This window comes from Rhinopithecus roxellana, chromosome 20 (genome assembly GCF_007565055.1).
Source record: "Rhinopithecus roxellana isolate Shanxi Qingling chromosome 20, ASM756505v1, whole genome shotgun sequence".
Classification (NCBI taxonomy): Eukaryota; Metazoa; Chordata; class Mammalia; order Primates; family Cercopithecidae; genus Rhinopithecus; species Rhinopithecus roxellana.
In genome coordinates, this window is record NC_044568.1 from 24,020,731 (window position 1) to 24,046,877 (window position 26,147).

General features: G+C 39.3%; 1 protein-coding gene across 2 annotated transcripts in view; it reads right to left on the reverse strand.

The window, feature by feature from the left end:
- The window catches only part of TERB1 (telomere repeat binding bouquet formation protein 1), a 52,863-nt gene that overhangs the window by 9,109 nt on the left and 17,607 nt on the right, over positions 1–26,147 (reverse strand). For both annotated transcript variants that reach the window (XM_030924529.1, XM_030924528.1), the window contains 11 exons: positions 25,178–25,306; positions 22,902–22,962; positions 22,691–22,806; positions 22,463–22,585; positions 15,580–15,732; positions 13,616–13,747; positions 11,556–11,681; positions 9,010–9,170; positions 5,431–5,777; positions 3,582–3,646; positions 2,898–2,993 (listed from right to left, as the gene is read on the reverse strand). In XM_030924529.1, coding sequence (XP_030780389.1) covers positions 2,898–2,993; positions 3,582–3,646; positions 5,431–5,777; positions 9,010–9,170; positions 11,556–11,681; positions 13,616–13,747; positions 15,580–15,732; positions 22,463–22,585; positions 22,691–22,806; positions 22,902–22,962; positions 25,178–25,306 — 1,509 coding nt within the window. The remainder of the gene's footprint in view (positions 1–2,897; positions 2,994–3,581; positions 3,647–5,430; positions 5,778–9,009; positions 9,171–11,555; positions 11,682–13,615; positions 13,748–15,579; positions 15,733–22,462; positions 22,586–22,690; positions 22,807–22,901; positions 22,963–25,177; positions 25,307–26,147) is intronic.

Sequence of the window (26,147 nt, forward strand, 5' to 3'; positions counted from 1 at the left end):
GTTACTTTAGTAGTCCAGAAAATAAATGAAGGGATTTTGAAACAAGGCATTTGCAGGGAGAATGGAGAGATTTCTGATGTAAAATTAGCAGGGTTTGATGAATAATGAGCTGTTGGGATAAGGGAAACAGTTTAGGATAACTCTCAAGAAATTCAGTACTTGCATAAATGGCAAAGTTTGAAATAACCATAGCACATTTCTAGCAGATTCAGAGTAAATGTACAGTAAATTTTAACAAGTGGAAGCAGGACAAAATTCCATACAACTTTGAAAGCCAGGCAGAGAGCTTGATTCAATGGGTTACAGAGAAGCACAGAGGGTTGTTTAGCATGATGACATGATAAAGCACATATTAAGAAGATAAGTTAACAGTGATATGCATATTATAGTTGGGAGTTGGAGATGCTTAAGACAAAGACTGCTAGATAAAATTGCTGTGATAATTTAGGCATGAAACGAAAAGGGCCTATGTGGCAAAAAAAAAACAAAATTTGATAGACTAGAAATAAGGGACGGAATGAGAGAACAGTCATGGATGATTCAAGGCTTAAAGTCTGGGAGACCAGACAAATAGTGGCAACACTGACAGAAATGCAGTGAGTGGGGAGGCCAATTTAAAAGGAAGAAAGATGCTGTGGATGTTGTGTTTAGGATACATTAAGCTTAAAGTAACAAGAAGATATTCAAGTGGGTATGTGCTGAGAACTACTGGAAATGAAAGAATAAGGCCCAGGTTAGCAGTCAAAAGTCAAGATACATATTTGAAAACCATCAATAAAATGATAGATGATGCTACAAAAGTAAATGTAGTGAAAGAACTGAGTAAGTGCTATAGACTAGGTCTTGAGGAGAATACATGTGGAAATCTGGCAGGAAGAGAAAGATAAAGGTGAAGACTGAGTTCTATTCATCTTAGATTCCAGTGCCAGCCAAGGACTAAGCACTCCATAATGTTTGTGGAATGAATGAATGGTAACTAGGGAAGAAAGGAACAAGGAAAGAACCATCGCATACAAACTAAGGGATGAAATGGGGTTAGCAGTTACAGAACATCCACTCTGCCACCTAGAATACTTTTGACCAGAGATTCCCAAACCTTCTAGGTTCATGGCACCTATAAGCCAAAAGAAATGCCTAATGATTCTGTCAGATCCAAAACAACTTAATAAGTATTTATGTTCTAACAACTTAGTAGCCTTTTAAAAAATAATACAATTAAATTGAAAGAAATATTTGTACTTTATTCTTATTAAATACATTTTCTTTTCTTTTTTTTTTTTTGGAGACAGAGTCTTGCTCTGTTGCCCAGGCTGGAGTGTAATGGCAGGATCTCAGGATCTCAGCTCACTGCAACCTCCACCTCCCAGGTTCAAGCAATTCTCCTGTCTCAGCCTCCTGAGTAGCTGGGATTACTGGCGCATACTGCCATGCCCAGCTAATTTTTTGAATTTTAGTAGAGATAGGGTTTCACTGTGTTGACGAGGCTGGTCTTGAACTCCTGAGCTCAGGTAATCCACCCGCCTCAGCCTCCCAAAGTGCTAGGATTACAGGCATGAGCCTCCGCACCCGGCCTATTACATTTACTTTCTAATGGCATATGTGCATCTGTTGGGAGGAGTGAATGAACACTTGAAAGGATAGCAAATCAAACAAACTATTGGGTATTTTTTTAAGATGAGGAGAAAAGAGCATAGTTCAAGGTGGAACAAAAAGAGTTAATGAATAGAATGGGAGTAAAGAGAAAGATTTTGCAATTAGTATTAAAATGTGGAGGAAAAAAAGATATGGGATTCAGCTTATGGCTACACATCAGTTTTAGAGGAATAGAGATAACCTCTTCATCCAAGAGGGAAGAACAATGACGTTCTGAGCCGAATACAGAGAACCTCAATTTCATCCATAGAGCAGAATACAACAGCAAGATGAACAAAGAGGAAATACTGGGGTGTGAAGGAGGAGGAGAAGGGATGGAATAAGTATTGTGGAATATTTACAAGACCCCTGCAGAAAAAATAAATAATGGACATGAAACACTAGAAATATTTACATATTATAAATATAAAAATAGGTATTTTAAAAACTTAATGCCTATGTTTACAGGATAATCCAGAACGCATACCTAGTAATAACTGGTTCTCTGAAAACATTAAAAAATGTTTACTCAGTAAGGTTAAATTTATAGATGGTATTATGACAAAAAGATAATAAAGTAATAAAAAGGTACTAACTGTGTTGATTCATACATACAAATATTGGAAGCTTAGCCTGATGCTGATAAAAGGTGTTTTGTTTTTTGTTTTGTTTTGTTTTAATTATAGAGACAAGGTCTCGCTGTGTTGACCATGCTGGTTTTTAACTCCTGGCCTCAAGAAATCCTCCAACCTTGGCTTTCCGAAGTGTTGAGATTACAGCTGCCTCACCTGGCCCAGATAGAAGATATTAATTTGAATGCTTTGATACACCATAATATTATTTCTCCAAAGGGAACAAAGTAAATCATATGTGTAGAACTATTATAAATTCTACTTAATTACAATAAGCGCAGTGGCTCATGTCTATAATCCCAGCACTTTGAGAAGCTGAGGTGGGCAGATCATTTGAGGTCAGGAGTTCAAGATCAGCTTGACCAACATGGTGAAACCCTGTCTCTACGAAAACAAACAAAAAAAAATTAGCCAGGTGTGGTGGCGAGCACCTGTAATCCCAGCTACTTGGGAGGCTGAGGCATGAGAATTGCTTGAACCTGGGAGATGGAGAGTGCAGAGAGCCAAGATCTTGCCACTGCACTCCAGCCTGGGTGACAGAGTGAGACTCCATATCAAAAAAAATAAAAAAATTGTAGTTAATATCATAAAAGGCTTTTACTGTGAAACAACTGCAATTAAAAAAATACTTACCTGAGCACCTATACGTCAACATTTTGGAACAACTGGGAGTTGCTAGAAAACTGACTACTTCTTTATTTATTATATCTGAACATAATGTAAATGGATCTGGAAAAAAATTGCAAAATGAAGGATTTTTGGATTAATGAAAAGAATCAGATATTTTAAGGATTTATTAAATATCAAGCTTTTCATAAACCTTAGCCTAGTACTATGCCTCTAGTCATGCTGGTGAAGAAACAGAAAGATTCTGGATCTTAATGGAAGGCATTTACAACAGAAAGAGTCAAAGGTGTGGCTTATACTTTAGAGGGCCAATATACCAATGGACTTTTTTTTTTTTTTGAGATGGAGTCTCACTCTGTCGCCCAGGTTGGAGTGCAGTGGTGTGATCTCACCTCACTGCAACCTCTGCCTCCTGGGTTCAAGCAGTTCTCCTGCCTCAGCCTCCCGGTAGCTGGGATTACAGGTGCCCACCACCACGCCTGGTTAATTTTTGTATTTTTAGTAGAGATGGGGGTTTCACCATGTTGACCAAACTGGTCTTGAACTCCTGATCTCAGGTGATCTGCCCACCTAGGCCTCCCAAAGTGCTGGGATTACAGGCCACTGCGCTCAGCCAATGTACATTTTTAGCTATATGGTTACCTAAATAACTGTTTTATGGAAAAACCAAAGAAACATTTTTAATCATACCTGTTACTGGTAACTGCTGCTTTATATTTTTGGCAATGTGAACTGGGTGTTTAAAAACATGGTCACTAAAAGAAAAGAGACACCAGATTACTAAAAGTAAACATACCGTTTGGTGTGTGGACCAATGTTTCTGTAAGCAGTGTTGTGATTTTCAGAGTTTTATGGGCAAAAGCAACTTGGAATCATGATCGACTAAAATCTACCAAATTCTGCCAAAGTAGGGCCTGCAACAATTAAAGCCTTGTTTCTAGAGCTAGAGTCAAATAAGACTCCAGAGGGCAATAGTATTGATGCCAGATGAAACTTGGAAGAAAAAGATTATAAAAAGAAGGAAGTAGGAGAGATGAAGGCAAAAAGGAGAGAACAAAATCAGTGGGAGCAAAAATGAACATGGGTACAGGATGGCAAAGTGCTAACAATAATCATTTAAAGACCTGAGTTTAAAAATCCTTCCTAACCCCCAAAACATTTGTGTGTTTGAACCCTGTAGTCCTTGATGAATAAATACAAGTTTTGATTATACTGTCACAATGATAATAGTACAGAAAAAGGCAAGAACTGTAGATCAGGTAGCAGGCATAGCAGTAGCTTTATAATTACAGCTATCTGTCCATGTACATATATTTGTAGGAGGAAAAAAGCATTTCAAAGAGATAAAAATATTAATAACTTGGCTGAGGTAGAAATATGGCTAACCCTAGCTGCGTGCAGTGGCTCACACCTGTAATCCCAGCATTTTGAGAGGCTGAGGCGGGCAGATCTTGAGGTCAGGAGTTTGAGAACAGACTGACCAACATGGAGAAACCCCATCTCTACTAAAAATACAAAAAATTAGCTGGGCGTGGTGGCATATGCCTGTAATCCCAGTTACTCAGGAGGCTGAGGCAGGAGAATCACCTGAACCTGGGAGGCGGAGGTTGTGGTGAGCTGAGATTGCGCCATTGTACTCCAGCCTGGGCAACGAGAGCGAAACACTCTCTCTCTCTCTCTCAAAACAAAACAAAACAAAAGGAAAGGAAATATGGCTAACCCTATAGAAGAAAGAAGGCTATGGGTATGGAAAGCTTGGGATGGAGGTCAAGCAGGCTGGCCCATGACCATATCTTACTGCTTCCCAATTCCCATACCTGAGAAATCAAGTTAAAATTAACATCAAGAATGGTCTTGAAACAGATAAAAGGGGTGGTACTGATATAACCCTTCTTCTTGGTACTTAGTTTACCCTTCAACCTGCCCAAAATGTAGCAGCATCCTCTTCATTTTTCCTAAGTACTGTAACCATCAGAAGAGCACAACCCAGTAAAGGGTTTAAGAAAAGCTACAATCCCGGGTCTAGCCCCACAAACTAACTGCAAGGGAAAAAGACTATGTTCTAGAGACAAAGTGCAGGGAACAAACAAAAGGGCAAACCCAAACCAAATTTTATTCACATCCTATTCCCTTTATCACATTCAATTTAAAAACTAGTTTTTGCTATACTGCTGATAGATTATCAACGCATGCATTGTTACTTCAAGTAAAGGGTTTCCGTTTAGGTTTTATTTTCTGAGTATCCTTTCTAAAATTCAAATATGTTACGCCACTTAATTTAAAATCCTCAATCACTCCCTATACCCTGGGAGTTAAACCCCAAAATCCAGAGTATGACATTGCAGGGCCCTAGATGAACTGGCCCATACCTCCCCGTCCAAACTCCTTTCCCAACACTTCCTACTTCAGGCTCTTCCCAAGACCATGTTTCATCATGTCGTTTTTTCTACATGCCCGTTATTTAACAGTGTGGCATACTGTAGTACACAATAAATACTCGCTGAATAAATAAAAGTTACACATAATTATTAAACTATACCTTGATTGAGAAATAAAATTCTTTTTAAAAGTAGTTTCTTCACGTAAGTTTTGATTGCAGCTTGACTTGGCTTTATATAAAGACTTATTTTGCTCACTCTCTCTACAACAAGTATGGACTGGATTTGCACTCTTCAATGGTGTCTTCATTTGGTCATCATTTGTACATGCTTTAGACATGGCTCCATGGGACTTATAACTCTGAAACTGTCTAGAATGGCTTTTATCCTCATCTTCTGCTTTGGTAGCTCGACCAATATGATCTGCATGGAGATGTTTCCATGTATTCTGAATATTCATGTTCATAGATGAAATATTATCCCGACAGTTTTCTCTTTGTATTTCTTCCTATAGTGTAAAAATGACAAGAAAATAATTTCAATATAATGCATTCCCTTTATAACCCAATTTATATTTCATTTAAATAATGAAGAATGAAGAAAAAGTTTATGATTACCAATAGAACATATATGATAAAAGTCAGTTTACATTAGGAAGAAAAGGGAGTTTATTCGTTAAACGATATTGGGACAATTGGGTAGCCATCTGGTGAAAAAATAAGGTGAATATCTTACAGCTTATACAAACATAAAGTCAAAATGAAACAAATATATTTAAATACAAAAACAAAGTCATACATGTTCTAAAAGGAATCATTATATTTTAATATTCTCAAGGGGTATAAGACCTTTCAAAGTATTACCCAAAATTAAATAATAAAAGAAAACTAATATACTCAACCACATAAAATTTTTTTTTTTAATTCTGCTAGAGATCAAAAACGTTACTCTGGGCAGGGATCTCAGGAATAAAGAACCAGAAGCAAAACCAAATTACAATCAAAACACCCAGAAATAATATGTATAAAGCATATCCTAAGCAACAGGATATATATATATATATATATATGGTTTTTTTGTTTGTTTGTTTGTTGTTTTTTTTGTTTTTGTTTTTTTTTTTTTTTTTTTTTTTGAGACGGAGTCTTGCTCTGCCGCCCAGGCTGGAGTGCAGTGGCCGGCTCTCAGCTCACTGCAAGCTCCGCCTCCCGGGTTCACGCCATTCTCCTGTCTCAGCCTCCCGAGTAGCTGGGACTACAGGCGCCCGCCTCGTCGCCCGGCTAGTTTTTTGTATTTTTTAGTAGAGACAGGGTTTCACCGCATTAGCCAGGATGGTCTCGATCTCCTGACCTCGTGATCCGCCCGCCTCGGCCTCCCAAAGTGCTGGGATTACAGGCTTGAGCTACCGCGCCCGGCCCTATGCTTTTTTTTTTTTGTGACAGGGTCTTGCTCTGTTACCCAGGCTGGAGTGCAGTGGCATGATCACAGCTCACTGCAGCCTCGACTTCCTGGGCTGAAGCAATCCTCCCACCTCAGTCTCCTGAGTAGCTGGGACCACAGGCATACACCATCATTCCGGGCTAATTGTGTATTTTTTGTAGACACAGGGTTTTGCCATGTTGCCCAAGCTGAAGGATAATTTTTAAAAATAACATTTATAAAAAGTTACTACAATGAAATATGAAAAAGATCAACGATAGCACGAAAAAGCAGGCAGAGAAGATGAACAGATAGTTTATAGGAAAGGAAATATAAATAGCTCTTTTTTTTTTTTTTTTTTTTTTTTTTTTTTTGAGACGGAGTCTCGCTCTGTCACCCAGGCTGGAGTGCAGTGGCCGGATCTCAGCTCACTGCAAGCTCCGCCTCCCGGGTTCACGCCATTCTCCTGCCTCAGCCTCCTGAGTAGCTGGGACTACAGGCGCCCGCCACCTCGCCCGGCTAGTTTTTTGTATTTTTAGTAGAGACGGGGTTTCACCATGTTAGCCAGGATGGTCTCGATCTCCTGACCTCGTGATCCGCCCGTCTCGGCCTCCCAAAGTGCTGGGATTACAGGGTTGAGCCACCACGCCCGGCCATAAATAGCTCTTAAACACAAGAAAAAAATGTTCCATCCCACTTGAGATAAATAAATACTAAAGCTACACTGAGATATTTTTCTTCATCTATTACACTGACAAAGATCAAAAGGCTGTGGCGAAATATGTACTCTTAAACATTACTACTGGGAGTGTAAGTTGATATAACTTCTATGGCGAAACAATTTGACAGTATCTTTCATAATAAAAACTACGTCTATCTAGATATCTGAGAGGTACTATTATTTTCTCCATTTATCAATGATGAAACTAAAGCACAAAGAGATTAAATAACTTGCCTAAACTTCCCCTAAAGTTCCCAGCATCCATGAAGTTGGGTATCCGTGGGAGGTCCTGGAACCAATTCCCCATAGATACCAAGGGTTGACTGTACTTTAAACGGGTGAACTGTATGGTTTGTGAATTATATATCATTAAAGCTGTTACAGAATACACACACACACACACATACACACACACACGGGTACATGTGTAGCAGGTATTTAGAGTTGTTTCCAATGGTAAAAATTTAAATATAACTTACATGTCCATCAATAAAGGACTGGTTAAATCAATTATGGCACATCTGCAATAGTGAATACTACTCAGACAATTAAAATAATAAAATCACGGCCGGGAGCGGTGGCTCAAGCCTGTAATCCCAGCACTTTGGGAGGCCGAGACGGGCGGATCACGAGGTCAGGAGATCGAGTCCATCCTGGCTAACATGGTGAAACCCTATCTCTACTAAAAACTACAAAAAACTAGCCGGGCGAGGTGGCGGGCGCCTGTAGTCCCAGCTACTCGGGAGGCTGAGGCAGGAGAATGGTGTAAACCCGGGAGGCGGAGCTTGCAGTGAGCTGAGATCCGGCCACTGCACTCCAGCCTGGGCGACAGAGCGAGACTCCGTCTCAAAAAAATAAAATAAAATAAAATAAAATCACTATATTATACTAACTTGGACACAGTTTTTATTTTTTTAATATATGCATATACAAAGACACAAAGCATGCATACATAAATATATTTATATAGAGAGGAAAGAGGTTATTAGATTATTACTACTTTTCTCTTTTTTGAACCCCAATTATTCAGATGTTAGATCTCTTGGCTCAATATTCCATGTTTCCTGTCTTTTCAGTCATCATTTCTACTTTTTAAAAATCTTTTTTTTGTTTTGTCAAAGCATGATTCTTCAAGTATTACTATGGAGTTTTCCATTTAAAACTTTAAAAAACAACTTGGGAAGAAAAAATTTTTTACCCTCCAATCTCTACTGTTAAAAAATATTGGCTGGGCATGGTGGCTCACGCCTGTATTCCCAACATTTTGGGAGGCTAAGGCAGGCAGATCACTTGAGGTCAAGAGTTCAAGACCAGCCTGGCCAACATGAGGAAACCCTGTCTCTACTAAAAATACAAAGAAATTAGCTGAGTGTGGTGGTGCACATCTCCTTGAAAGGCTGAGGCATGAGAATCACTTGAACTTGGGAGGCGGAGGTTGCAGTAAGCCAAGATCACGTCACTGCACTCCAGCCTGGGCAACAGAGCAAGACTCTGTCTCAAAAAAAATTTTTTTAAATGTATATGTCACTGTAGTATGGAGAAAAAAAGACATTTTTAAAATGTGAAAAAAGTTCTATATATTCTTTAAAACAAAGAATCCAACCTCATTTCCTTCTCTTTCAAGCTGCTCTATTCTGTGTAGAATTTCCTTTGCTTTCCTCCAGTGCTCTTCAAGATTCTTCTCTTTCACATTTATGTCCTTTAATTGCTGTGCTTCATTTTCACCAAAAGGATATTCTCCTAGACTTAGAGATAATTTCTCAGCTTTGTAATATGGGAAAAACACAATGAATGAAAGGTTAAACACTTTGTATGTAAGGACAACCTCATACCCCACTCTCTCCTTTCTCTAAATTTTTCCATCCAGACTATCTTAACAGCTTAATTGGTACTGAAAAGTAAGTGGAAGAGTACCTAGCAGAGGCCCAGAACTCAAACAGTCATAAATTAGACTTTACTCTTCAGAGTTACAGAAGAAAAAACATGCAAATACATTATGCCAGGCACATAAACGCTCTCAGGTACATGCATACTGGTTTTAAAGTAGTTAGCTTTTTAGGCCGGACACAGTGGCTCACACTTGTAATCCTAGCACTTTGGGACGCCGAGGCGGGAGGATCACTTGAGGTCAGGAACTCAAGGCCAGCCTGGCCAATATGGTGAAACTCAAAAAAAAAAAAAAAAAAAAAAAAAAAATTAGCCAGGCATCGTGGCACGCACCTGTAGTACCAGATACCAGATACTCCGGAGGCTGAGGCATAAGAATTCCTCGAACCCAGGAGGCAGAGGCTGCAGTGAACAGAGATTGCACCACTGCACTCTAGCCCCGGTGACAAAGTGAGACTTTGTCTCAGAAATAAAGTAGTTTTTTAAAAAAACAATGTTCGGCCGGGCGCGGTGGCTCAAGCCTGTAATCCCAGCACTTTGGGAGGCCGAGACGGGCGGATCACGAGGTCAGGAGATCAAGACCATCCTGGCTAACATGGTGAAACCCCGTCTCTACTAAAAATACAAAAAACTAGCCGGGCGACCTGGCGGGCGCCTGTAGTCCCAGCTATTCGGGAGGCTGAGGCAGGAGAATGGCGTGAACCCGGGAGGCGGAGCTTGCAGTGAGCTGAGATCCGGCCACTGCACTCCAGCCTGGGCGACAGAGCGAGACTCCGTCTCAAAAAAAAAAAAAAAAAAAAAATGTTCATAAATTGATTCCTTCCTATAATCTTTTTTTTTTTTTTTTTTTTTTTTTTTTTTTTTTTTTTAACATACTGTGTCTGCAGTTTTTCTTCCACAAAGATCAAAATTCTTATCATGGCCACTGCTCTCTGAGCTCAAGCTACACTGGCCATCAATTCCTTAAGTGCACCAGGTTCCTTCCCTCCTATCACAGGGCCTTTTTGCCTCACTGTTGCTTATGCCTGAGATGCTCACTGGTAACAAATTCCTTCTTTTCACCTAATTAACTCTAGACATTCAGTTCTCAGCTCCCAAAGCCTTTTCTGTTCCACGTCTAGAACAGATTTCTTTGTTATAGGCTCTTAAAGACCTGTGGTCTATCCCTTTATACTTGTTATGTCAATTTATAATAACACATAATCTCATTTTTTGAGTTACTGTCTATTTCTCTAGTTAAACTAAGCTCTCTGAACACACAGACTGTTTTTTCATCACTGTATCCCTGATGTCCCTGATGCCTAGCACACTGCCCAGCACATAACAGAAACTCACACTTTTTTTTTTTTTTGAGACGGAGTCTCGCTCTGTCGCCCAGGCTGGAGTGCAGTGGCACAATCTCGGCTTGCTGCAACCTCTGCCTCCGGGGTTCAAGTAATTCTTCTGCCTCAGCCTCCCGTGTAGCTGGGGCTACAGGCGTGTGCCACCATGCCTGGCTAATTTTTTTTGTATTTTTAGTAGAGATAGGGTTTCACCATGTTGGCCAGGCTGGTCTCCAACTCCTGACCTCATGATCCGCCTGCCTAGGCCTCTGAAAGTGCTGGGATTACAGGCGTGAGCCACCGCGCCCAGCCCAGACATTTAAAAATAAATAAATGTACTTACGATTTAACAGTAAATAACCCTTAGTCCACAAATTTAATTCCTGCAAACTAAATTTGTGCACATGGCATAAAATAGTGAATTATACTGCAGCTCTCTTCCACATGGGTTTGTATATGCTGAATATACCCTAGTTGTCATGTCCAAATTATACACTCTGACTTTTTTTTGAGACAGGGTCTCACTGTATGAGCCAGGCTGGAGGGCAGTGGTGCAAACACAGCTCATTGTAGCCTCAACCTGAGCACCTCCTGAGCTCAGATGATCCTTCTACCTCAGCTTCCCAAGTAGCTGGCAGGTGTGTGCCACCAGGCCAGATAATTTTTTCTTTCTTTTTTTTTTCTTTTTTTTTTTTTTTTTATAGAGACAGAGTTTCTCCATGTTGCCCAGACTGGTCTTGAACTCCTGGACTCAAGCAATCTGCCTGCCTTGGCCTCCCAAAGTGCTGGGATTACAGGCATGAGCCACTGTGCAGGGCCTACTCTGCTTTTCAAATGTGAGAAGAATCTGAGAGCTAAAAGGCGTTGGCTCATGAAAGCAGATATAAATTCCCCTTTATAAACTTTGGTTGGTATGTTCTTAAAGTAATAGTACACTTACTAATTTTTTTGCAGTTGTGAAGCACAAATGTGGCAGCTTTGTTCAGTTCCTCATTCTGAGATTCAGTTAAAGCTTGAATCATGAGTGGAAGCCCATTGTTTTTAAAAAGGTCATACTGATTTTCCTCTGGAAAACACACAGTTAAAGAGGACAATGATTTTATCATAAACTATCTATATGAGGTCGTAATTCTTCCTTGTGATAATTATGAACATAGTTCAAAATTTTAAAAATAGGCCAGGAACAGTGACTCACTCTTGTAATCCCAGCACTTTGGGAGGCTGAGATGGGTGGATCACTTGAGGTCAGGAGTCCAAGACCAGCCTAGCCAACACGGTGAAACCCGGTCTCTACAAAAAATGCAAAAAAATTAGCCAGGCATGGTGGCAGGCACTTGTAATCCCAACTTCTCAGGAAATTGAGGCACAAGAACTGCTTGAACCTGGGAGGTGGAGGCTGCAGTGAGCCAAGGTCCAGCCATTGCACTCCAGTCTGGGCAACACAGTGAGACTTTGTCTCAAAAAACAAAAACAAAACAACAACAACAAATTTTTAAAATAGAGAAACAGATAGTTTCAAAAGGATTTTTTTTTTTTTTTTGAGACGGAGTCTCGCTCTGTCACTCTGATTGGAGTGCAGTGGCGTGATCTCGGTTCACTGCAACGTCCGCCTGCTGGGTTCAAGCAATTCTCTTGCCTCAGCCTCCTGAGTAGCTGGGACTACAAGGGCGCACCACCGTGCCCAGCTAATTTTTTGTATTTTTAGTAGGACAGGGTTTCAACATGCTCGCCAAGCTGGTCTCGAACTCCTGACCTCGTGATCTGCCTATGTCAGCCTCCCAAAGTTCTGGAATTACAGGCATGAGCCACCACATCTAGCCTCCAAAAGGATTTTTAATACAGAAAATAATTCACTTAAGGCCGGGCTCAGTGACTCATGCCTGTAATCCCAGAACTTTGGGAGGCCGAGGCGGGCAGATGACCTGAGGTCGGGAGTTCGAGACCAGCCTGACCAACATGGAGAAACTTCATCTCTACTAAAAATACAAAATTAGCCAGGCGTGGTGGTGCATGCCTGTAATCCCAGCTACTTGGGAGGCTGAGACAGGAGAATTGCTTGAACCTGGGTGGCGGAGGTTGCAGTGAGCCAAGATTGTGCCATTGCACTCCAACTTGGGCAACAAGAGCAAAACTCTGTCTCAAAAAAAAAAAAAAAAAAATTCACTTACACAAAATACCTGTCTCATAAGTGATCTCTGAAATGCAGCCACAGAGTAGTATCATAACTCATAAGAGTAAAACTGCCCTCGCTTGGTTTGAAAAAGGGTATAATCAATCCTAAATTACACAGAAGTTAAGGGAAAGAATAGATAAACTAATGGAGGGAGTAGAAAGTGTAGGGGAAGGAAGAAAGAATGGGAGAAGCAAGAGAGAGCAAAGGGAGGAGAGTGGAAAAGTGAGAACTGAAAGAGCAGAGACAGGAGATTAGAAGAAGAGAGAGGGATAGAGAGGAAAGTGGAGAGAATTGGTAAGAAGAAGTAGATTGAACAGAGGGAGAATAAGAGGAAAGTAGAGAGGAAGAGGAAAGTAAAAGGGGGAGGGGAAAGAAAAGAGAGAGAAGACAGTAATAGGTAGAAAAAGAAAGAATCTTTGAAAGTTTTAACAAGAAGAACAGAATCAGATTTGTGCAGCAAGGTGCAGAGTGGACTAAAAAATGAAGATAGAAGGGAAAGAGCTTTCTCCCTGTGCTGCAGTGAGAAAACCATTGCAATAATATTGATGAAAGATGTGGGTTTGAGGGCCTACTGTGGAAGAGCAGCATTGGAACTGGACAGAAAGGGATCAAGAGGGGTAAACAGAAGTAGAACTACAGGTCTTAATGACTGACTTAATACAATGAGTGAAGGAGAATTAGAAGCTGAAATGATTAGTTTGAGGTCTGAATAACTAGGAGAAAAGCAATACTTTTAAGACCTTCACATGACTGGAAGAAAAAAAAAAACAGAAGTATATTTCCACTCTACTATTTTAATAACCACACTCAATAAATCCAATATTTACCACAATCCTCTGTGCAATGACCAAGAGTAAGCATGATGCTAAATTTTTCTCCTGAATCCAGACTTTCATGAAGCAGTAATGCCAGAAGTTTTGAAACAATGTGGTACTTGGAGAGTACTATCCCAAAAGTAGCTATTAGTATAAAATAGGAAAAAAAAGTACAAATTTAAAACTTATAAATGTATATATACATTTTTCAGCTTATTCAGGTAGAATGTTATATATCTATATAACATTAAATATACACATATAACATCTAATAAATATGTGTATATGTGAATATAAATAAAATATAAATTCATTGTAATAAGATGGTTGCTTATTACTATAACCCTCATTACTCTTTCTTCCCATACTAAAGACATATTACTAAAGCAAATTTTTTGAAGAATTTTTTTTCTTAATTGTTCTGCAGAATGCTGTGAAGATGAAGTACCACTAACTTCCTAAAAGCTGAGTATGCTTACTCTCCCCTTACCTACCTCTTCTTATCTAGATTGGATAGTAAAGACTTTCCTACATAATCAGTTCCTGCTGTCATTTAAAATACACTATTAACTGACCACAGTTTTGCTGACTTACAATGAAGCATATGCGAAGCTATGCTGAGATTGACAAAAGTCAAAAAGTCCTCCATTTTTTGGCCAGGCATGGTGGCTCACGCCTGCAATCCCTGCAGTTTGGGAGGCCGAGGCAGGTGGATCACGAGGTCAGGAGATCGAGACCATCCTGGCTAACATGGTGAAACCCTGTCTCTACTAAAAACACACACAAAAAATTAGCTGGGTGTGGTGGTGGGCACCTGTAGTACCAGCTACTCAGGAGGCTGAGGCAGGAGAATCGCTTAAACCCAGGAGGCGGAGCTTGCAGTGAGCCGAGATCACACCACTGCACTCCAGCCTGGGCAAGACAGCGAGACTCCGTCTCAAAAAAAAAAAAAAAAAAAGTTCACCATTTTAAGCTATATTTCTCCAAATGTGGCTTTTAACAGAATTCACCCAGAGTCTAACAACATTAATATCAACAAAAAAGTTGTGAATTCCTCAAGGGACTACATCTTAGTCATTTTTGTACTTGTAAAGCTCAGCACATAGCAGGCCCTCAATAACCACTTTTTTAAAAACCATCTATTTTTTGCCCCCTAGTTGTTTGTGAATACCAATAGAGTTTCTTACTCTTCAGTGTTTGCACATGTGAGAAGCAGCAGCCATGAGTTCAAGTACGGTTCTGCCACTCACTAGTAATGCTGTGTTGGGTAAGTCCAACCTCATACTTAGCAGAAAGAGATGTATTCTTCACATAAATTGGGTTTTCCATTCCTTAATCTCAAAAATATCCCTTGGTTTCTCATCTGAATATTATTATTATTTTTTTTTTTGAGAGATGGAGTCTTGCTATGTTGACCAAGCTGGTCTCAAACTCCTGGCTTCAAGCAATCCTCCCATCTTGGCCTCCCAAAGTGCTGGGATTACAGGTGTGAGCCACCATACACAGCCTGAAATATTTAATTTAATGTTGCCTTTTTTTTTCCAAACAGAGTTTTGCACTTGTCGCCCAGGCTGGAGTGCAGTGGTGTGATCTCAGCTCCCTCACTGCAACCTCCATCTACTGGATTCAAGTGATTCTCTTGCCTCAGCCTCCGAAGTAACCGGAATTACAGGCACCCACCACCACGTTCGGCTAATTTTTGTATTTTTAGTAGAGACGAAGTTTCACCATGTTGGCCACGCTGGTCTTGAACTCCCGACCTCAAGTGATCTGCCTGCCTCAGCCTCCCAAAGTGCTGGGATTACAGGCATGAGCCACTGCGCCTGGCCATGTTGGATAATTTCTAATACTCCCTTCCACTTGTGAGAAACTGTTAGTCTGAACCATGTTACTGTTCAATCTACTATTTCAACACTCTTCATGCTATATTCAAAGAAAATTCAATTTCAAAAAAACTAGTAAGCACTGTCACTCACGATTATCAGCAATGCATGCATCCACAGTCTTTGTCACAACCACTGCAAGTTTAGCACTGGAAAGAGTCTCATGTGAATCAGATTCCAGTTGCACGAGAACTTGAGACAATACATCCAGTCCACCCACAGATATGAAGTATTTCTGAACATATGCTTAAAGAATAAAGTAGCAAAACTATTAATATTTCAAACAAGACAGCTGAATGGTTTTATTCAATCAATTTGCACTAAATATAACATTAACTTGGTCTTTTCAAATACTTTCTAAAAATCCCAAAATTAAAGAATTAAAAATCCAATCTTTACCTGTGCATATACATAATCATAAAATAGATTATTTATTTACCTAAGTACCTTACTTTGACATAGTAAAATTATATGTATAGTAGAGTATTTCTTGTGTATTAGAAATCTTTTTTGTTTAATTTAGTAAGAACTGCTCTATTTTGTAAGAACAGCATTATTAAGCTGCCCTTTGGGCTGAGCATGGTGGCTCACACCTGTAATCCCAGCACTTTGGGAGGCCGAGATAGGCGGATCACAAGGTCAGGAGATAGAGACCATCCTGGCTAACATGGTGAAACCCCGCCTCTACTAAAAATACAAAAAATTAGATGGGCGTGGTGGTGGGCGCCTGTAGTCCCAGCTACTCGGGAGGCTGAGGCAGGAGAATGGCATGACCCCGGGAGGTGGAGCTTGCAGTGAGCCGAGATTGCACCACGGCACTCCAGCCTGGGCAACAGAGAGAAACTCCATCTCAAAAAAAAAAAATTTAAAAAATAAGCTGGTCGTGGTGGTACACACCTATAATCCCAGCTACTCAGGTGGCTGAGGCAGGAGGACCACTTGAATCCGGGAGGCAGAGGTTGCAATGAGCTGAGCTAACGCTACTGAGTGAGACTCTGTCTCAAAACACAAACAAAAACAAAACAAAACAAAAAACCAAAAAGAAACCTATCCCTCAACATTATTAAACAAGTATTTCAATAAAGTTATGAAGAATATATTCATTCATTTATCTTGGTAATTAGCAAGCTGCCTATTTTCTGCAATCCACCATAACTAATTCCTCAGATTGTTTGACTGACTCCTCAAGATGCAAAGTAATTTAACTGTTCTAAAAGAGCATACATCTCATCTGTCATATTTACACCTAATTCTTTTACTTCTTGGAGCATAAAATTATAACACATCCCTGAGAGTCATAACAACTATTCCAAGCAAAGATTCAATGACCGGCATCTATTTTTCTAAATCTGAAGTCTTTTGTTTCCTAGTTGAAAATAATTCTGGGCTGGGCATGGTGGCTCATGCCTTTAATGACTACAAACGTGCACCACCATGTCCAGGTAATTTTTGTATTTTTGGAAGAGACAGGGTTTCACCATGTTCCCCAGGCTGGTCTCGAACTCCTGAACTAAAGCAACCTGCCTGCCTCGGCCTCCCAAACTGTTAGGATTACAGGCGTGAGCCATGGCGCCAAGCCCAGAAACATTATTTAAGGGCAGGCAAACATTTTCAATATTATGGTGGCTCCAAAATAGACTTCTTTACTAGGAAGTATTTTCACTTTTTAAAAATCTTCAGAAAAGAGGCTGGGTGTGGTAGTAGCTCATGTCTGTAATCCTAGCATTTTTGAGAGGCTGAGGCAGGAGGATTGCTTGAATTCAGAAGTTCATTATCAGCTTGGGCAACATAGTGAGACTCCATCTCTAAAAAAAAAAGTAAAAATTAGCCAGGCTCAGTGGTGTGTGCGTGTAGTCCCAGCACCTCAGGAGGCTAAGGCAGGGGGATCGCTTAGGCCCAGAGGTTTGAGGCTGCAGTGACCCATGATTGTGCCACTGTACAATCATGACAGAGTGAATAAGACTCTGGGGTGACACACTGAATAAGACTCTAGCTCAAAAAAAAAAAAAATAAGCATTTGTTAATGCTTAGATGAAAATGGCAGTGTGTTACCACAGATTCTTAGTTATAGCCTACGTGACAAAAACTCAGGCATATAAGCAGAAGAACATCCTAGACCACATTTATTGTATACTGAATATTTTAGATTTTCTCTAATCTGTAGTTCACTGAAGGTAATGAAGTCCTATAACTATCACTCATTAAAGTTGGCTTTTAGAGATAAAGGGACTGTAAGGGTATCATGGAAATAGATTCCAATTTTTTTTTGAATTCTAGAGATATATCCTTTGCATGTGACACGAGTATTTGTTTCAAACACTTGAATATAGATATACATTAGCAATGTGTGAAAGTTCTAGTTGTTCCACATCCTTTGCCAATATTTAGCATGATCACTTTTTATTTTTAACATGCTAGTTGGTGTGTAGTAATATCTCTTTGGGATTTTAATTTGGATTTATCTGGTAACTAATTATTTCTTGAGCATTTTTTTTTTTTCCCTGAGACAGAGTCTTGCTCTGGCTCTGTCACCCAGGCTGGAGTGCAGTGGTGTGATCATAGCTTACTGTAAGCTTGAACTCCTGGACTCAAGTGATTCTCCCGCCTCAGCTTCCTGAGTAACTAGGACTACAGGTGCATGCCACCATATTTGGCTAATTTTTAAAATGTTTTTGTAGAGACAGGGTCTCACTACATTGCCCAGTCTGGTCTCAAACTCCGGGGCTCAAGCGATTCTCCCTTCTTGGCCTTCCAAAGCGCTGGGTTTACAGGCATAAGCCACCATGCCCAGCCAATCTTAAACATCTTTTCAAGTGCTTATTTAATATTCACATCTTCTTTGCTAAAGTATCTGTTCAAATCTTTTGCCCACTTTTTTAATCATCAGGTTGCTTTTGTCTTATCGATTTATAAGAGCTGTTTACAAGTTTCTGGGTACAAATTCTTAATTAGATAAATATTTCTCAAATATTTTCTTTCAGTCTAGCTTACCTTTCATCCTCATAGCAAGCTCTTCTGAAGAGCAAAATTATTTCAATGAAGTCCAATTTACCATTTTTTCTTTATTCATGCTTTTTGTGTCCTTAGAAACCTTTGCCTACCCCCAAGTTGTGAGAATTTTCTGCTTTTATCCACGTTTTATATTTTTCACTTACATTTAAGTCTATGAACTATTTCAAGTTAGGTTTTGTATACTGTATAAGGGTTCGGAGTCATATTTTGCATATAGATATCCACTTTTTCTAGCATTATTTGTTGAAAATATCTTTTCCTCCACAGAATTACAATGGCATCTTTGTAGACAATCAACAATGATATATGTATGAGTCTATTTCTGGGCTCTCACTTTTATTTCCTTAATAGGTAAGTCTACAAGGCCGGGTGTGGTGGCTCACGCCTGTAATCCTAGCACTTTGGGAGGCCAAGGTGGGAGGATCACCTGAGATCAGGAGTTCAAGACCAGCCTGGCCAACATGGTGAAACCCCATCTCTACTAAAAATACAAAACTTAGCCAGGCATGGTAGCGGGTGCTTGTAATCCCAGCTACTCAGGAGGCTGAGACAGGAGAATCACTTGAAACCGGGAGGTGGAGGTTGCACTGAGTCGAGACCATACCATTGCACTCCAGCCTGAGCAACAAGAGTGAAATTCTGTCTCCAAAAAAAAAAAAAAAAAAAAAAAAAGAATCTGTAAGTCTCTACCTACACCAGTGCCATGCTTTCTTGATTTCTGTATGAGTACTAAAATCAGGCAACATAGTCCTATGGTTTTATCCTTTTTTCCCCAAAAGTTTCAATTATTCTAGGCCCTTTGTATTCCATGTAAGTTTAGAATCAGCTTGTTAATTTCTAGAGAAATATCTCCTGGGATTTTGCTTGAGAATTCCATGAATCTAGAGATGAATTTGAAAGTGACATTCTTACAATGTTGAGTCTTACAATCCAGAGTATTATATATATCATCAATTTATTTTCTTTTTATTTCCGTTGTGTGTGTGTGTTACAGGATCTCCCTGTTGCCCAGGCTGGAGTGCAATAGCAGAATCATAACTCACTGCGGCCTTGACCTCCCAGGCTCAAGCAATCCTCTCAAGTAGCTGAGACTATAGGTGTAAATCATTACACCTGGCTAGTTTTTAAATTTTTTGTAGATACAGGGTCTTTCTATGTTGCCCAGGCTGGTCTTGAACTCCTAGATCCAAGTGGTCCTCCTGCCTTGGCCTCCCAAAGTGCTGGGATTATAGGCATGAGTCACTACACCTAGACTCTTATCTTTTTTCCAGTCTCAAGGGGAAAACATTAAGTCTTTTGCCATTAAGTGTGCTACTTGTAGTATTTTGTAGAGGTCCTATCACATTAAGGAAGTTTCCTTCTGTTCCTAGTTTACCATGAGTTTACAGATGTATGTTGAATTATGTCAAATGCTTTTCCTGCATCTATTGAAATTATCATATTGTTCTTCTTTTCTAGACTGTACATATGATGAATTTTCTAATGTTAAACCAATCTTGCATTCCCGGGATACATGCCACTTGGTCATAATGTATTATCTTTTCTATATGCTAAATTAGATTTGTTAATATTTTCTAATGCTAAATTAGATCTGTTAATATTTTGTTAAGGATTTTTACATCTATGTTCTAGAGCTATTAGCCAACAGTTTCTCTTAATGTTGTTTCTGGGTTCTGATATCGGTGTAATGCTGGCCTTATACGTTGGGAAGTGTTTATCTCACTTCTATTTCCTGGAATAATTTATGTGAAATTATTGGTTTGTCTCCTGAAATGTTTGGCAGAATTCGCCAATGAAACCATTAAGGCCTGGAATTTCCTAAGCTAAGGTTTTGTTTTGCGTCTTTGCATTGTTTTTTGTTTGTATGTTTGTTGTTGTTGTTGTTGTTGTTATTGTTTAAGAGGTGGGTTCTTGCTATGTTGCCCAGGCTGCAGTGACTATTCTCAGGTATGATAATAGCAGACTATACCCTTGAACTTCCAGGCTCAAGTGATCCTCCCAGCTCAGTCTCCCAATAGCTGGGACTACAGGCATGCGCAACCATGCCCAGGCTTGTGTTAAGCTTATAAACTACAAATTTGACTTATTTAACAGATATAGGAATATTCAGGTTACTAGTTCTTCTTGGGTGAGCTTTGTTTGGTAGTTTGTATCTTTCAAAGCATTTGTCCAACTCATCTAAGTTGTAAAATGTCATGACATAAAGCTGTTTCTACTATTCTTTCATTACTCTTAATATCTGTTAAGATCTATAGTGAAGTTATCATTCCTGGCACAGGTAATCTGAGCTTTCTCTCGTTACTTTGTGATCAGTCTGGCTAAAGGATCACTTATTGATCTTTTCAAAGAATTAGCTCATGTTTCAATTATTTTTCTCTATTCTGTGCTTTTCTCTATTTCACGATTTCTAATCTTCTCATTATTTCCTTGGTTATGCTTATTTTAACTTGCTTGGTTTGCTAATTTCTTAGGTAGAAGCTAATACGATTATTTATTTATTTATTTATTTTTGAGACAGAGTCTCTCTCTGTTGCTCAGGCTGGAGTGCAGTGGTATGATCTTGGCTCACTGTAACCTCTGCCTCCCAGGTTTAAGTGATTCTCCTGCCTCAGCCACCCGAGTAGCCGGGATTACATGTGCACACCACCACACCAGGCTAATGTTTTTGTATTTTTAGTAGAGACAAGGTTTCATCATGTTGGCCAGGCTGGTCTGGAACTCCTGACATCAAGTGATCCCCCACCTCAGACTCCCAAAGTGCTGGGATTACAGGTGTGAGCCACCACACCCAGGCAGAAGCTAGTATAATTGACTTGAGACCTTTCTTCTTTTCTTATACAAGCCTTAATACTATAAATTTCCCTCTTAACACTGTTTTGCAGAATCACACAGATTTCTTTTAATTTTTTTTTTTTTTTTTTGAGATGGAGTCTCACTCTGTCACCCAGGCTGGAGTGCAGTGGCGTGATCTCAGCTCACTGCAATCTCTATCTCCCAGGTTCAAGAGATTCTCCTGCCTCCGCCTCCTGAGTAGCTGGGATTACAGGCACCCATCTAATTTTTGTATTTTCAGTGGAGACAAGGTTTCACATGTTGGTCAGGCCAACATGTGGTCTCAAACTCCTGACCTCAAGTGATCCACCCGCCTCGGCCTCCCAAAGTACTGGTATTACAGGTGTGAGCCACTGTATCTGGCTTTTTTTTTTTTTTTTTTTTTTGAGACAGAGTATCATTCTGCTGTTGCCCAGGATGAAGTGTAATGGTACGATTGTAGCTCACTGCAACTTCTGTCTCCTGGGCTCACGCGATTCTCCTGCCTCAGCCTCCCAAGTAGCTTGGATTATAGGTGTCTGCCACCAGCCCAGCTAATTGTTGCCACCATGCCCAGCTAATTTCTGTATTTTTAGTAGAGATGGAGTTTCACCATGTTGCTCAGGCTGGTCTCGAACTCCTGACGTCAAGTGATCCGCCTGCCTCAGCCTTCCAAAGTGCTGGGATTACAGGCGTGAGCCACCATGCCCGGCCTAATGTTGTATTTTCATTATTATTCAGTTAGAAACATTTTATAATTTTCCTTATGATTTATGCATTGACTTATGGATTTCAGTACAAGTTGTTTAATTACCAGATATTTGGGGCTTTTCTAGATGTTTTGTTTTTATTCATTTCTAATTTAATTACCTTGTGATCAGAGAACACACTCTATGGGTATTTAGTCTTGCTATTTGGTTTATCCGTTTTATGAGAGTATCTGGAGAGATTAAGAAAACGATGCTGCTACCACCATCTTCCCAATATCCTCCTAAAAATATCCACTTTTAAGATTTTCTTATCTTTAAGAGTCTAAATACATCCAAAATAACCCAAATTACAAGGACTCAATTGATTCAATAATAAATTCAATAGTTTTTATTATGCTTGAAATGTTTCTTCAACTATGACCTAGAAAATAATGAATACTTACTGTTATTTGCAAGAGTGAGTCCAATAAATGAGCAAATAGGGCGAATTATCTCAGGTTTCATGCAATTTTTTAGCCATTCATTAGCATGTGGAAAAAGTGAACAGCAAAACATTTGATTCTCATCTGAAAGAACACAAAATCAATCATGATTTAATATGACAATTGGAAAACATCAGTTTTCATTTGTTTTTATCTTTATTTTTATATTTAAACATTACAGATAGTTACCATTTTGAGGATTGTTGACACAGACACACAGAGTACTACACACTGAAGACCACAACTGATAACTCTGGAAAACATTTTTATTTGACAAATCCAAATCATATTTTGAAATAACTGTCCTATTAGGTCAAAAAGAAAAGAAAGTAAATTAATACAAATGTGTTAAGGTCCTAAGTAATTAATAATTAACAAAAAGAAATTTGTATTTGTTTACCTGAATAACCGTGACAGAACCGTAATACAACCTGTTTCTCTCACAAGTGTTTGTCCGGTCCCTTAAAAAAATAGCCATATAAAAATATGAGTTTTATTTACAAATAGTCTTGCAGAAATGAATAACAGAAGTTTTATTTTAATAAATAAATAAGTTTTAAACAACTTTAAAGTATTACAAAGTATAACATAGAATTACTGTGGATAAAAATCTGTAATCAAGATTATTATGAAAAATATATCACTACTGCTTAGAGACTAATTGCATTCAAATTCCTCTAAAAATTACAAAACTCTTACTTTGCATCATGGTTCTGTGTTACAGTAGCAAGGTAAGTTCCAAAATGGAAAAATAAATAAATTTGACGTTTTCTAGTTTTTCCAAAATAAAACAAAATCTAGAAACATTTTTTTTTTAAGTGCACACCTAGCAAGAAGGCGACTCCTCAGGCCTCTCTGGCAAGAGGCTTAGCTGAATTGCCTGAGCCTGCTCAGACTACCATTGTGCCTGGGTCTGTGACCCACCCCATGGAAACAATAATAGCAGAGGACTAGAGGGGTGAGGGACCAGCCACTGCTAGCAGAAGAAGGTAAGGCTTGACTCCTCCACTTCAAAGGATACAACCTGATGCCTAGCTTCCCTGAGGCTGCCCCACCCCCACCCAACACCCTGGGGGTTTGGGCCTTGAGCTCTACAACCACCCAGACGTCCCCCTCTATTGATGCCCATACCATTTCCCCTCTAGCAGGAAGGGTGGCATGAGAGAGTCTGCTGGTACTGAATATGGTTGTTGTGCTGGGACCTGGGTGACACAGGAAAGGGGTTACACCGCCTTGGCCTCCCCAAGTGCTGGGGTTACAGATGTGACCCACCATGCCTACCTAGAAGCATTTCTTTTTTTTGAGACAGGGTCTCGCTCTGTCACTCAGGTTGGAGTGCAGTGGCTTGATCACAGCTCACTGCAGCCTCAACCTCCACAGCTCACTCAATTCTCCCACCTCAGCCTCCCAAGTAGCTGGTAGTACAGGTGTGTGCCACCACACCCAGTTAATTTTTCTTTTTCTTTTTTTTTTTTAATTTCTTTGTAGAGAGACAAGGTCTCACTGTGTTACCTAGGCTGGTTTCAAACTCCTGGGCTTAAGGTATCCTTGCACATGGCTGGGCGCGGTGGCTCAAGCCTGTAATCCCAGCACTTTGGGAGGCCGAGACGGGCGGATCACAAGGTCAGGAGATCGAGACCATCCTGGCTAACTCGGTGAAACCCTGTCTCTACTAAAAAAAATACAAAAAACTAGCCGGGCGAGGTGGTGGGCGCCTGTAGTCCCAGCTACTCGGGAGGCTGAGGCAGGAGAACGGCATAAACCCGGGAGGCGGAGCTTGCAGTGAGCTGAGATCTGGCCACTGCACTCCAGCCTGGGTGACAGAGCAAGACTCTGTCTCAAAAAAAAAAAAACAAAAACAAAAACAAAAAAAGGTATCCTCCCACCTTGGCCTCCCAAAATGCTGGGATTACAGGGATGATCTACCACACCAGGCCTAGAAACATTTTAAATGCTTACAAAATTTCTAATAATTTGAAGAATTAAAATTTTAAAAAGTTAAAAAATAACTGAGCAGTAAGTATATGGGAACATATTATCTTTGCAACTTTTCTGTAAATCTAAAATTATTCCAAAATAAAAACCATCACTGGTTTATACTGTAAACACTGTAACTAAATGGTCAATTCAACAGAAAATCAACTAAACTAATTCATTAAATGCCTCTCTTTTTCTCTTTAAACCTGTTACCTTTCAACGCTAAGCACTATAAATTACTTTATTATTTCTTAAAATTAATAAGTATTGAATGATTAAATACATGCTAATAACCCACTTTTCTTTAAACTAGTATTTCTCAGAGGTGAGGTTAAAAAAAGACACTGGGCCAGGAGCAGTGGCTCACACCTGTAATCCCAGCACTATTTGAGACCAGTCTGGCCAACATAGTGAAACCCCTGTCTCTACTAAAAAATCCAAAAATTAGCTGGGCATGATAGCATGTGCCTGTAATCCCAGCTACTCAGTAGGCTGAGGCAGAAGAATCACTTGAACCAGGTGGCGGAGGTTGCAGTGAGCCGAGATCATGCCACTGCACTCCAGCCTGGGTGCCAGAGCAAGACTCTGTTTCCAAAAAAAAAAAAAAAAAAAAAAGGATATAAGAACTCAAATAAAAAATTAATAATGGCTGTTCCAATTGATTAGTGTTTTCAAATATTCATAAGAGAATGTACTTACTATTATTTGAAACCAGAACCAAAATAACATAAACAGACATTCTTTTCAAATTTATGTTTGAATCATTAGATAAGAACCAAGTTAAGTCTTCAAGTAACTCTGAAGTACACAAAGTCTGCTGACAGTAAACTGAAATATAAAATATAATTTTAATTTCAATGCATTGTCACAAACATGCTTTAAAATATGCTGAACAAAATAAAAAATTACCTAACTGGGGATGGTTCTTAACCAAATCTCATGTAATTGATATTTATTAGTCATACAATAAAATTTCTGACAAACTGATATGTGCTTACTCAATTAGCAGACCAAAGAAGCAGTATATTAATCAAAAGTACTTAATCTAGGCTCCAAAACACATACTGAAATCCCCTAGAATTTACAATAAAAAACGTATCTGAATAAAAAATTAAATAAAATTTAGCAAAAAAAAAAAAAAAACACTTTAAAGGATGAGTAACAAAACATAGCAAGAAAAACAATTCAAGAAAATTCAGAAACTTGCTTTAGAAAACAGAGGGACAAACAATATTTGAGATATGTTTTGAGACTTTCCTAGAAATAAAAATCATTTCAAGAATCATACTACCTGATAGTTTTTTTTGTGTGTGTCCTAATGCAACAAGCAGAATTTTACAAAAATAATATAGACATAAAGATACAATAAACATTTCATCCAGTTCTTAGAACCAGCTATTAGACCCTATCTCAAAGGCAAGGACTAAGCCAGGCACAGAAAGACAAACACATTCTCACTTATTTGTGGGATCTAAAAATCAAAACAATTGAACTCATGGAGATAGATGATTATCAGAGGCTGGGAAGGGTAGTGGAAGGTGGTGGGTATGGTACCAAAAAAAAAAAAAAAAAGAAGAAAGAATGACTAAGACTTACTATTTGATAGCATAACAAAGTAACCATAGTCAATAATAATTTAATTGTACACTTTAAAATAACTAAACAGTAT